The sequence below is a fragment of the Ictidomys tridecemlineatus genome, chromosome 7 (genome assembly GCF_052094955.1).
Source record: "Ictidomys tridecemlineatus isolate mIctTri1 chromosome 7, mIctTri1.hap1, whole genome shotgun sequence".
In the NCBI taxonomy this organism is placed as follows: Eukaryota; Metazoa; Chordata; class Mammalia; order Rodentia; family Sciuridae; genus Ictidomys; species Ictidomys tridecemlineatus.
In genome coordinates this window covers 180,477,576-180,491,264 of record NC_135483.1, presented here as the reverse complement: position 1 = coordinate 180,491,264, position 13,689 = coordinate 180,477,576, and the positions used below count along the sequence as shown (strand labels likewise).

The 13,689-nt window shown below is 37.0% G+C and overlaps 1 protein-coding gene across 4 annotated transcripts in view; it reads left to right on the top strand.

Moving 5' to 3' along the window:
- The window catches only part of Usp37 (ubiquitin specific peptidase 37), an 84,198-nt gene extending 70,563 nt beyond the window's left edge, over positions 1-13,635 (top strand). For all 4 annotated transcript variants that reach the window (XM_078018014.1, XM_021729932.3, XM_021729931.3 and 1 more), the window contains 5 exons: positions 848-908; positions 5,764-5,879; positions 7,621-7,690; positions 8,254-8,392; positions 8,934-13,635. In XM_078018014.1, the coding sequence (XP_077874140.1) occupies positions 848-908; positions 5,764-5,879; positions 7,621-7,690; positions 8,254-8,392; positions 8,934-9,021 (474 nt within the window). In that variant the 3' untranslated portion in view covers positions 9,022-13,635. The remainder of the gene's footprint in view (positions 1-847; positions 909-5,763; positions 5,880-7,620; positions 7,691-8,253; positions 8,393-8,933) is intronic.
- Positions 13,636-13,689: the final 54 nt, after the last annotated feature.

The following is a 13,689-nucleotide window of genomic DNA, read 5'->3' as shown; positions in this document are numbered from 1 at the left end:
TTTGCCCTGTTCTGCTGTTAATTACATCCTCAACCTTTGAGAAATTCAGATATATCAGAAAAATAACATGGCCTGGTACAGTGTCACATGCCTGTAATCCCAGAGACTCAAGAGGCTGAGGCGGGAGGATCACAAGTTCAAAGCCAGCCTCAGCAAAAGTGAGGTGCTAAGCAACTCAGTGAGACCCTGTCTCTAAATCAAATACAAAATAGGGCTGGGGATGTGGCTCAGTGGTCAAGTGCCCCTGAGTTCAATCCCCAATACCAAAAAAAAAGAATAAAAATAGAAATTATACATAATATCCATGGAAATATTGTTCATTTTGCTGTCACAAACAGGGTTAGTGGTGTGCTAGTGGTGGATCATCATTAGCTCATATGAGCCAGTTGTCCCCTTCTTCCCAACTCTGCATTCAGTGTCATGTGAGTAACTTAAAATTGGCTGTAGTGGGAGTATTTATACTATGGAAATTGGTAGATGCTGTAAATCTGGGGAAAGAAAAGACAGCTGTTTGCTAAGCATCTACTATATGCTAGGCATTTTATACATTAAGAAGAAAGAAAAGTATGTCATAATGTCACACTGAATTTTTTTTTTTTAATTGGCAAGCCAGATGGCACCGACAGAGGAAATATCATTTAAGCCTTTTTAACTCCCAAGGTTGTGTCTTAAGAGAGAACAGTGTTAGAAAAAGTAAAGAATGTTTTCACATCCTCAAAACATTTCAGGTATCCATGAGGTTACTGAAAGCATTATTAGAAAATACTTCCAGAGAAATTTATCCTCATTAAATGTATCTAATAAATACCTCTTTAAATACATTAGTTTTTTATTTTTGTCCCTTTAGGAGGCTTGGGAACAGAAAGAAGATGATGACCTCAAAAGAGCTACAGAATTAAGTCTTCAAGGTGTGGAGATCATTTTAATTACATTCTTCTAAATGGTAAAATGTATTACACACAGAGTAACATATAAAATGCGTTAAGGTTAACAGATTTGAGCCTCTCCAGGTACAGAAGTAGAGCCTTCGAAGTTACCTACATATCTCTTCCTTTCCTCCCTCTCAGGAAATAACTATTTTAACACTTGTATTTACCTTTAGCTTACTTTTTGAAAAATGATTTTTGCCATCTATAATATACCTTATTCCTAAACAACATTTTTTTTTATTTTAAAAATTCAAATAGCAAGAACAATCTGTTTAATGAAAGACTAATGTTTCTACTGCTAAGACTCCTAGAAGAGGGCTGGAGTCTAGCTTGCAGGGGGCCCTGTGTTCAATGGGAAAAAAAAAAACTTGTTGGGCTGGGGTTGTGGCTCAGTGGTAGAGAGCTCATGTGGCATGTGTGAGGCAATGGGTTTGATCCTCAGCACCACATAAAAAAGAAATAAATAAAATTACGGGATTGTGTCCATCTACAAGTAAAAAAAAATATTTTAAAAAAAGACTCCTAAGACAATGTAATGTGACTTCAGTTTTCTCACAAATTTTCAAGAGCTCACTCTGAAATCAGTAGGCAGTCCTGAGCAAGTATTCAGTGGCATAAGGTTCACATAGTCAAAGCATTTGGCAAAACTAATATGTAGACAAGGTCCTAGAAGCACATAGAGAGAGAGAGTCAGAGAGACTAGGCTGACTTCCTGTTTTCCATTTCTAAAATCACTGTGGTCTTTCTCTAGTTAAACACTTTAGTAGTATGAAATAAATGTTTTTATCTGATCTAATCAACAAGGTATGAAGGTGAGAGTAAGGATTTCACTGGTACTTGGTTGAGACAGTTACAAATAAGGATCCCAGCTAGGCTCACCCAGACATTCTATCTTCAGGTTAAAAAGATAGTACATTGGTAACAGTTCCAGCTGTCTCAAGTCACATCACTTCCTCCTGGACTGGTTGCCCTGTACATCCCTGCACAGATACTGAGATCTCCCTAACCATTCTCCTGGGAATTCCCTCTAATGCTTCATTGTTCAAATTTCTTATTTCCTCTTTCTTCCTTATGCTTGATCTACTTGTGTAATAGAGAACATCCTCCACTAGTTTTTTTTTTTTTTTTTAAGAAAGAAGGCATTTAGCCCATGCCTACAATCCCAGCTACCTACTAGGAAGGACTCAGCTAATCATAAGTCCAAAGCCAGCCTAGGTGACTAAAAGCAACACCCTGTCACAAAATAAAATAGAGATGGGGGGCTGGGAGTGTAGCTCAGTGGTAAAGCACTTACCTAGTATGCATGAGACCCTAATTTTAAACCCTAGTACCTCCCCCCCCAAAAAAAAAAACACACAAGAAAAGAAGAAAGAAGACATAGCTTAAATATTTTGGCGTTCTTACAAGTTTTATTCTATCATAGTATTCGATAGTTTAGCTGAATATAGAATTCATTTGCAATCATCCTGAAAGCATTCATTCATGAGCAGAGTTGCTGTTTGAAAAGACATAAATCTTTCTTTATCCTGATGTGACCTTGTTTTCTCTGGAAACTTGTAGACCTTCTATTTCTTTCTTTTTTTTTTTTTTTTTTTCTCTTTTCATCATGCTTGTGCTCAAACCCAGGCCTCATGTACACTAGGCAAGCACTCTTCCACTGAAGTACATCCCCAGCTCTTCTTTTTTCCATTGTGATGAAGTTTAACAATAATGTGCCTTGTGAACAACATCATTGTGTTGTATATAGTAATCATTTTAATCTATAAATCTGTGTTTTTCAATCTCAATTTTTTTCTCTCATTTCTTTCCTTATATTTTCTTTTCTCTCTTCTTGAAACTCCTGTAATCCAGACTTCCTGGGCTAGACCTCTTTACCCCCCACATACACACACACAAATATTTATTGGCAAAATTCAAAATTTAGTGCTAGACCTCTTAATTGCCTCATCTCTTCTAAGTTTTAGAGAGGGTCTCACTGAGTTGCTTAGCACCTTGCTTTTGCTGAGGCCTCAGCCTTCTGAGCCACTGTATTAACAGGAGTGTGCCACTGTGCCTGGATATTGTCTTTATATTCTTTATTAGAGGATTTTTTTCATCTATACAGTAATCCTTGGCTGTCAGCTCATGATTAAGAATGGAAGACTAAAATATTGATCAGAATCTCTAAGCACATGAATAGATAGGACTTATTAACTTTGAGTTTTATAGGGTGAGACTTTTGGGGAAATGATGTTAGTATTTTGAACCTTTTTCTTTGGCTAATCAAATTCTTTTTTGGAGGAAGATACCAGAGATTGAACTCAGTGGCACTTAACCAAGGAACCAGTCCTTTTTTATGTTCTATTTTGAAACAGGGTCTCGCTAAGTTGTTGAGATTGGCTTTGAACTTGCAGTCCTCAGCCTCAGCCTTCTAAGTTGCTGGGATTACATGCCTGGCTATATAAATATTTTTCAAATCTCTTGCCTTTGCCTAAAGATGAAAGAGGTGATTCAGAGCCAAGGTGACTGTGGGAGCCAGGTATGAAGTGATAAAACTGTAGGTGGGAGTCTTTGTACTCATCATTCAACATGCAAACTATCAGTACTCCTCTGTTTTCAGAATGGCACTCATGACCTCACCTGTGCTTGGCATTCTCCCAATCTAGAGTCTGTTTTACCTCTCCAGAGAATAAAGGACTAGAATTTTGTCATTGTGCAGCAACATGAAGTTGGGGGAAGTGGATGTAGGAGTTTGCTTCTCAAACAGCTTTCACTCAATCTTTACTGTCTCACCTCCTTAGCCTCCAATTTTAGAGGTACATGATACTTCCATGTCTTCTTTCTTTTGAATATTCAGTGATATAAATTGTATTGGTTCTTAGCTGTTCTCTTGCTGGCTGGGATATGGCTTTGCCTTTCTTAGGTCTACAGAGTCAGTCACCTATATATTTTCAGATTCCAGAATTTTGATGCTGTGTTCTCTTTTCCAGTTCTTCTCATTCTTAAGTGTTCAGTCCTCTGCTGTGATTTTGTTGATGTCAGTTACATTTTTAAAGAAATAACCCGTTTATGTACAAATGCTCCTGAGATTCTTTATTTAAAATCATTAGTGAGGGGCTATGGTTGTGGCTCAATTCTAGAGCTCTTGCCTAGTATGTGTGAGGCACCAGGTTCAATCGTTAGCACCACATAAAAATAAATAAGTAAAATAAAGGTATTGTGTCCATCTACAACCAAAAACATTTTATAAAAATAAAAGAAACTGTGGTATATTTACACAATGGAATATTACTCAGCCTTAAAGAAGAATGAAATTATGGTGCTTGCAGGTAAATGGATGGGGTTGGAGAATATCATGCTAAGCAAAATAAGACATTCCCCCAAAAATCAAAGGCCAAATCTTTTCTCTGATAAAGTGGATACTGATCCATAATTAGGTGGGATGGGGCACGGGGGGCAAGAGAGGAATGGAGCAACTTTGGATTGTGAGGAAGGGAGTGGAGGGGGCATGGGTGTGGGAAAGATGGTGGAAAGAGCTGGACATTATTACCCTATGTACATGTATGATTGCACAAATGGTGTGACTCTGCTTCGTGTACAACCAGAGATATGAAAAGTTGTGCTCTGTTCGTGTACAATGAGTCAAAATGCATTCTGCTGTCAGGTATAAATAATTAGAACAAATAATTTAAAAATAAAATCATTAGTGAAGATGGATTCTTCCAGTGGAGATGCATATTAAAGAAAAAAAGGAAGAAGCCATGTGTAGTGGTGCAGGTCTATATCTCATCTACTGGGAGGCTGAGGCAGAAGGGTTGAGGCCAGCCTTGGCAACTTAGCAATACTCCATCTCAAAGTAACAAAAGAAAGAAAGAAAGAAAGCGTTGTGGGTATAGCTCAGTGATAGAACAGCATGAATTCAGTTCCCAGTAGCATAAAAGAGAGAAGCCAAGAGGGAGAGGGAAAGAAAGATATTGACCTTTCTATAAGGATAATTCATATTTGCTATTGCCACCTACAATATGCACCAAGTACTTCAAATCTAACAGTCTTTATGATATAGAACTAGTGAACTTAGATTATTTGTAGAATATATACTCTTTTTTAGTTTTACTCTTTTCTTATGAGGGTTAGATTCCTTTATCATAGAAATATATTCAAAAGAAAAAAGAAACATTTATTTACAGGTATCTGTGTCTGCAGTGTTATACCCCAGAATGGGCTGAGTAACTTTGAACCTTAATAATATGTTATGTGGGCTGGGGATATAGCTCAGTTGGTAGAGTGCCTGCCTCACATGCACAAGGCCCTGGGTTCAATCCCCAGCACCACAAAAATAATAATAATAATGTGTTTTGTGTTTGCCTAGAATGATAAAGTTTGTACCTCAAGCATTTTATCTTTCAGATCATCTTTTTATCTGGATTTTTTTTTTTTTTTTTTTTTTTTTTTTTGGTCCCAAGTAGTGAACCCAGGGGCATCTAACTGCTGAGCCACATCCCCAGCCCTTTTTCTGAATTTTTGAGAGAGGGTTTCACCAGGTTGCTTAGGGCCTCGCTGAGGCTAGCTTTGAATTTAATGACCCTCTTGCCTCACAGCCTCCCAACCTGCTGGGATTACAGGTATGTGCCACCAGCCTAAATCATCTCAATGATGTTATACGATTTTTATCTTGAGAGGCGCAGTAGCACATGCCTATAGTCCTAGCTACTCTAGAGACTAAGATAGGAGGAATACAATTAAAGGCCATCCTGGGCAACTTAAACTGTGTCAAAATTAAAAAGCTGAGGATGTAGCACCCCTAGGGTCAATTCCCAGTATCACCAAAAAAGTCTTTTTGTTTTCTGTTCTTCAGAATTTAACAACTCTTTTCTGGATGCATTGGGCTCAGATGAGGATTCTGGAAATGAAGATATTTTTGATATGGAGTACACAGAAGCTGAAGCTGAGGAACTAAAAAGAAATGCTGAGGTAATGTTTTATCCTTGAGTAGAACTGGTCCGGTTGTCAGTGTTCTTTATTTTTAAATACCACATGTTTAATATCAACCACAGTTTCTTTTGTGCCCTTTTAGCCACCATCAAATGGTCTTCTTTTTCTCAAGTTTGCTATTCATTACTTACATACAAAATTCAGAACAAAACAAATACATTCTGACCATCTTATGTGCATGTTAGTTAGATAAGAACATGATTGTGAGCTGGATGTGGTGGCATTTGTCTGTGATCCCAGTGGCTTGAAAGGCTGAAGCAGGATGATCACAAGTTCAAAGCAGCCTCAGCAACTTAGCAAGAATTCGTCTCTAAATAAAATATAAAAAGGGAGGCGGGTATATCTCAGTGGTTAAGTACCTCTGGGTTCAATCCCCGATACTAAAAAATAAAATAAAAGAACCTGATGATTATGGTATGCATAAAGGCATATGTATATTAAATTATCTTTAAATTCACCAAGTAACCGTATTATCTTTATAGTTAAATAGTGAAAACTGTTGGATTAGTGATGTCAGCTAGAGCCTGTTGATCTCTTTCCTTAAATAATAGTCTTTTTCCCAAAATTTAACTCACAGAATCCCACTATCCTACTACAATTACTGTTAGCATATTCTTTCGTCGTCTCTGTCTCTGCATGTGCTTGAAAAATGTTATTGTACTAGTAAAGATTTATCCTGCTGGTTTACGACTAATTGTAGGAGTATAGCTCACTGGTGGAGGGTTTGCCTCATGTGCAAAAGGCCCTGGATTCAATCCCCAATAGCACCAAATAAAGACTATAAGGATTTTATTTTTAATGGCTACACTGTATGTCCTCAAATTAACATACTATTTTTTGTTTGTTTGTTTTGTTTTTGGTCCTGGGGATTGAACCCAGAGCCTTGTGCATTCAAGGCAAGCACTCTACCAACTGAGCTATCCCCAGCCCCCGTACTATTTATTTTTTAACTAACATTGAGCATTTAAGTAGTTATGATTTTTCATTTTAAAAAACAATAATAATAATAATAATGCGCTCACAAGCTGTGATTATAGTGTTTTTCATATTTTAGATGTCTTTATTCAAAATAAATCTTCAGCAATAAATTACTGAATAAAAATTTATGAACATTTTAATAGTTTTTGGTTTACATATAGCAGTATTCCTTCACAAATTTTTACCTTACAGTGCTGTACAGTTCATGATTATCACTTTTTCATTTTTTTTTTTACTGACAGTATTTAATAACATTTGAAACATTTAAAATGTAAAAGTTTACCCATAACCCTACAGCAAGATAGCAACTTTTTTTTCCCATTCCAATTCCTGTTAATATAACTTTTTATAGGGTTGTAGTTATTATGTGCATTCTTTGAGGTTGAAAATCAAGTTAACATATTACTGATCCACAATTTTTTATATAACTCAATAATACTGTATTGAATTGATATGCCGTTAGCCAGTCTGCTATATTGGGTATATTGTTAGTCTCTACTTTTCATTATTATAGATAATGCTACAGTGAATAATTGACATATATACTCTTTTCTTCTTTTGAATTATTTCATTAGAATAAACTCTTAGTTGAGAGTGAGTTCTTGGACCAAAGGGTATGAAGAGCATAACCAGCATGACTATACCATGCACTGAAGCTTACCTCTGTCAGCTTGATAATAAATTCAAATTCAGTGTTTTGCTTTTACTCAAATTAAGAGTCACCCCCACTTCTGTTTTCCAGACAGGAAATCTCCCTCATTCCTATCGGCTCATCAGTGTTGTCAGTCACATTGGTAGCACCTCATCTTCAGGTAAATGGACATTTTAGCCAGCATTTATCCCTTACTGTGTTGCTCTTTGCCTAGTTTTATAAGGTATAAGTTGAATGCTTAAAAAAAAAAAAAAACCACTTTGATCACATACTGTGGATTAAGTGCGTGTATCTGCTTCAATTTTTCTATTCAGAAATGACCTAAATTCCCTTATTCCCCTGAGTAGAATATAGTTATTCAGTTGTTCCAGGCATGGTAGTTCACACCTGTAATCCCAGCAACTTGGAAGGCCAATGCAGGAGAGTCACAAGTTCAAGCAACTTAGTGAGGCCCTAAGCAATTTAACAAGATCTTGTCTCAAAATAAAAAATAAAAAGGACTGGGGATGTTGCTCAGTAATGAAGTGCCCCTGGGTTCAATCCCTAGTACCCGCCCCCCCCCCAAAAAAAAAAAATCCCTTAGTTCTCTGTATGTTTTCAAATGGATTTTAAAAACGTTGTTGAGGATCAGGTAGAAGAGGTGACTGTTTCTCAATTTCCTATGTCTGAGAAAATTTTTTTATGTTTTAGAAAACCTCAATTTTAAGATTTTATTTGTTTCAGGTCATTATATTAGTGACGTGTATGACATTAAGAAGCAGGCATGGTTTACTTATAATGACCTAGAGGTATCGAAAATCCAAGAGGCTGCTGTGCAGAGTGATCGGGATCGGAGTGGCTACATCTTCTTTTACATGCACAAGTAAGAAACTTTGCTAGACCCAAAGTAACAGGCAAAAAATTATCCAAACTCCTCCTTTGAGAATAAAATGTTCCCATGACTTGATTGGTTGATTTTTTTACTTTTTTTTTTTTTTTAACTTTTGTTATCTTTGCTTAGTGCTCATCTCTTGATATTTCCTTATAAGTGCAAAGTATTTTCTCTGTACTCAGACTAATTACTCATCACACAGTAGCATCTAGGTACAGAACTTTAAACTGTTTTATGATAGAAACTGTCCTAACCCAAATGTTTTTGGTCTTTCAGTTTTGCAGCTAGAAATCTGATTTATATGAATGGGAACTATATAGCATTTTTATTAAAGCTAAAAACTATTGCAGTTTCTGCTATTCTCCAAAATTAGCACCCAGAGGGTTAAGATGGTGATGAAGTAAGTGAGCTGCTTATTTAATAAAATTGCAACACAAAATGGGATTGTATAGGCTTTATCGGTGTCCATTCCTGTTACTTTTTCTCCTGTGTATTCCTTGATTCTGAACTCCCTGTTTTGTTTTATTTTAAGGGAGATCTTTGATGAGCTGCTGGAAACAGAAAAGAACTCTCAGGCACTTAGCGTGGAAGTGGGGAAGACTGCTCGTCAGGCTTCATGAGGAACAGACTCCTAGGTTGGCAGTGTGCACTGCATTTTCTCTTACAGCTACCCACCTCACCTTTTCTCTGCCCGAGGAGAATTTGAAATTCTACTTGATGTGGGAGCAACAAATAGCTCAGGGCCAAACCAAAAGACAAAATTGTAGTTAGCCACAGAACGCTCCATACTAACTATTTTATGGAAACCTTGTTCTCATCTGTAGCTGATTCTACTTTTCCTCCTACAAAAGTGGCACTTCCTTTTGTCTTAGGAATACATGTTGTAAATAGGTGTGTATGTATAAATGTGTACATATATACATACACACACGCACGGGCACGTGGAATGAATGGAGCCTTAAAGGGTTAGGATGAAGCCGAACGCCGCGGTGGCACAGGCCTGTAATCCCAGCAATTTGGGAGGCTGAGTCAGGAGGATCGCCAAGTCCAAAGCGAACCTGGGCAACTTAGTGAGACCCTGTCTCAATAAAAAGGGCTGTGTGTATAACTCAGTGGTAGGGTACCCCTAGGTTCAATCCCCAGTATCAAAAAAGGAAAAAGAAAAAGAGGATGAGCCACCAGATAATATGCCTGCTCAAAATTAATAGCACAGCAGTTTGGAGAGAAAGGAAAGTGTCAGAGAGTCCATTCACTTGAGAAATGTGTGAAGATATACATATCAGTTGTCTTTTAGCTTTTATGTTCCTTGAGTAGCTTCACTCAAGTCTGTGACCTTTCATGTGTGTTTCTTATGAGTTAATTTCACTGGAAAGCCAGCTCTCCATGTTACACTAATGACAGTTTGTTCTTGCAAGAGACATTTCTGTCACCTGACTTAAGGAGTTTTTTTCATTTTTTAAATTTTGTGAATCTGCCCTGCCTTTGCTGTTTATGTGCAGTTCCCAAGAATAGATTGTTGGTGCTTTAGAATGTGTTATGGTCCCACATTTGGTATTCATTGTACATATCATATTTTCTCTAGCGAGATTTCTTCATACAGTTTATTCATCATATTCACCTATATTATTGTGATGGTGAGAATAGAATATTTTATTTTATTCTGTATCATTCTTCCATGGAGCAGAATGACCCTAAAGAATTGTAGTCAAAACTTTAAAAGGTGGAAAGATAATATTGCTTCAACTAGACTCCCCAGCAGAAATGCTTAGGGAGAAGGAAAAACAGAAGGATCTCTGCTACCCAGGCAGAGAGGGCAGGAGATATGCTGCTTTGTTAAGGCTCTAGACCACTAAAGCTAAAAGCCCTGCTGCAAATGTGAAATGAAGAACAGGGGCTATAGGGCAAAGCTTGAGCATTTAATCATTTACTGTTTGGCTCTGCTCTTAAAAACAGGGTGAGAATTAAAATGTGACTGATTTTGGTGATCTCAAGAACTAACAAATTTTTAAAAGTGCACAATATATCTTTTTAGGTGCTCTGAGGGTGAGTGGGGAGACAGCGTCAAGTGCTAGTCACTTAGCCAACATAACCAGCTTGGTTAAACAGCTTATTAATGAAGAATGAGTTTGAGGGTGTAATTCTGCAAGCCCAGGTGTCATTAGGATTGCACAGTTAAGGATAGCAAAATGAAAGTTCTTTGCTATTTTCCATCTTATTTTGTTGTTGTTGTTGTTGTTGCTTTTATTAGAACTGAAGAAATTACCCTTCAGTTCTTAGGGACAAAACCACATCAAGTTTTTCAGGAGGAGAAATTATGTCATCACAGAAGATGCAATATCTTTTCTGGAAGATTGCCTTTGGCAAACTCCAACCCTACTCTTAAAACTTGGGTGTTCTGACATAGTCACAAATTCTAAAAGTTTTGATCTTTGAATTGTAAATGGCCTCAGCACTTTTGCTTAACTATTGATAAATGCTTTGCCTCCTGCCATCTATCAACACTCATTATTGGTGTGAATGTTCCAAAATGGTAGTGGTAGAATATTCAGGGTTTTAGAGCAGAGGAAAATATTTGTTTTAAAAACTAGCTTTTTAAATTTTGTTTCATTTCTATCCGGGGCCTCATTTTGTTTTGACTGAAGATTGTTTTCTCATAAGTAAATGAAGTGACCAAATTCTTAGCTGGTTGTTCTCTTCCCTGTCTCTGCATATGAGAGCTTTGAGCTATTAAAATGATTGGGAATGATTTGAAGTGACGTCTGTGTTCAGACACAGAGAAAAATGGAAGTAATGCCATGAGCCTAGATTGCTTTACCAGCAACCTGATTTGAATTGTTTTCATGGCTTGCATGTGTTTATGGTTTAGAAGTGCACTTGGCACAGAACTCTGATTTGGTTTGATTTTTATGTCTTGGGCAGGACTTGTTGAAAATAGGATACTAGAGTATATGAGTTCTCTCACTGCTCATACTTGCAAATTTGGGGCTTGGATTTTACACTCTCTAGGGTTGTGGCCTTGTCAGCCTTCCCCTCTCCCTTCACTCCTTTAACTTATTCATTTGACTACAAATGGAGATTTGAGCTCTACTATGTTGGGTGTGGGATGGTGGTAATTCTTGGTTTTTGTTTTCTTTTGTTTTTGAACCGGCTGTATATATTTTAATATTATAAATAGGTAATATATTATTTTTTGCACAGTGTTGTCAGTTTAACTGAAGCAAGGGATGGGGCAGTTAGCATGTTGGGGCCAGGAAGGGACAGATTAGATAGGAACAGAGTACTTCAGTTCCAGGCAGTCTGCACAATAACTAATTAACCTTCCTATTGAAATGCCAAATGTGTGGTTACATTACATTACTTTAAATGACATTGAATTGGAATTTGATAGCAGTTCTGGACACAACCTTTTGCTCTTAGTTGAAATTTTTTTTGAAGGGAAAAATAAACAAAAATTTAAACTTGTTGATTTTTATCCCCTGATATTATGGAAAACCAGAAAGTTGCATGTGGCTAGATGCCGTTACCCTTTTAGTGACCCAGACTATAATTTAGACCTTTGAGAAGGTAGACTCTTGTTTTGTTAGGGATCTATTTATATGTTTGAACACACTCATAAATTTTGCCTCAGCAAAATAGAATAAGAAGCAAATTCATGGTTGGTCTTCTATTTATATTTTGATTCCAAAACTGTTGGTTTACTTGCTATGATTTGTTAATTCCAGGCCTAACTTAAATGGCTTAGTAGCAAATAAATGTAAATGTGTTTACATTTTTAAGAAGTGTGCAGTGATACTTACAGAGCAGTTAATTAACTCCAGATGCAAATATTAAACTACACATTTCTTTTTCTTCTTGATCAAGTGTAAAATTCTCCTGAAAGAGAAGCTTTAAGATTTACAGACCTCTGCAACGTAATCTATGAATTTATTTATCCTTCCATACTGCAGTTACTATTATGTAACCACACACATGCACCTACAGAGAGAGTTGTATAATGAAATTCACCTGAAGAGAAAAAAAGTAATTTGTAAACTCATTTGTGATACACTGAAAAGAGGGTATGAAAATGTTCTCCTCTTCCTTCTCTGTCCTCTGAAGTGACTGCAGTGGATGTTCTTAGTTATCCAGCCTCCCCCTCAACCCTTTTATTTGATTTACTTGACCCCTGAGGCAGATTTCTGCTTTAAATCAGGGAAACAGCTCAATTTCCAAGATGTGGAGCTTGCATGTGTAGAGAGATTTTTAGAAAAATCAGCAACCCAGCACTAGATGCAAGTCATAAAAAGCATCTCAGTAAATGGATATGTTCTTTTCCTTCTCATTTTTCTTTATACCAAGTAATACTCTCGCAAGAATGTACCCAAACTAAAAGATTTCTGCTTCTAACATCTTTCTCTCCCTTGGTATGTCTTATTAACATGTGAAGAATACATATATTTTATTGGGAAACTATAGTTTGTTAGGCCTTGAGAGTTTTGTGACAATTACTTTGCTGTGTGTTACCCCAATCATTGACTCCTTTATGGCATGCTTTGATTACCAGGCTTCAGACAGTCACTTTTGTTATATTTAAACACAATTAGTAAGTTGTTTCCTTTCCACGTGTGCTGTGTGTCTGAGATTTTGAAGTTTCAATCAAAAGTGTGCCAGTAATGAATAAGCATTTGATTTTAGTGACATTGGACTTTTCTTAAAGTACAGAGATTTTGGAGTATAGTTATGTCCACTGGCATCAGCAGAGAGGGAATGAGGATCTGGATCAGGATTCAAGTTCATCAGGTCAAATGCTAGAACAAAAAAAATCAGTTGACTGAACTGGTCTATTTCTAAAACAGCAGGCAAAGAGGGAGAGCACGTGTGGGTGTACACAGCTCTCACCCCCAGGTTTCCCTCCTCCTGAGAGCTCATGTCCCTCCCCAACTTCCCTGGCCTATTGTAGGTGTTTCTTTATGCTTAGGGAGAAGAAAACAGAAGGGAGGTTCCTATACTTTGCCTAATTGAGCCACTCCCAGGTTTGCTGGCAGCTTTGGCCACATTATTTGTGAGGTGGGTTTTTTTCTTTGTGTTCAGAGTGACTTTTGATTCTGATTCTGATGTTTTGTGTGGAGCGGCACTTTATCTGTGTTTTAGCAGAACTGTTCCTCTGTATCCTTTACGATTTTTCCTTTTTGTTTCCTTTTTAAATTATAGAGAGTTTTTTTGTGTGTGTGAAATTAAAGCCTTTATTAACCTTCTGTTGGTTTGACTATTATTTCTAAAAGGGGCACATTTTTTGCAGACACTTTTAA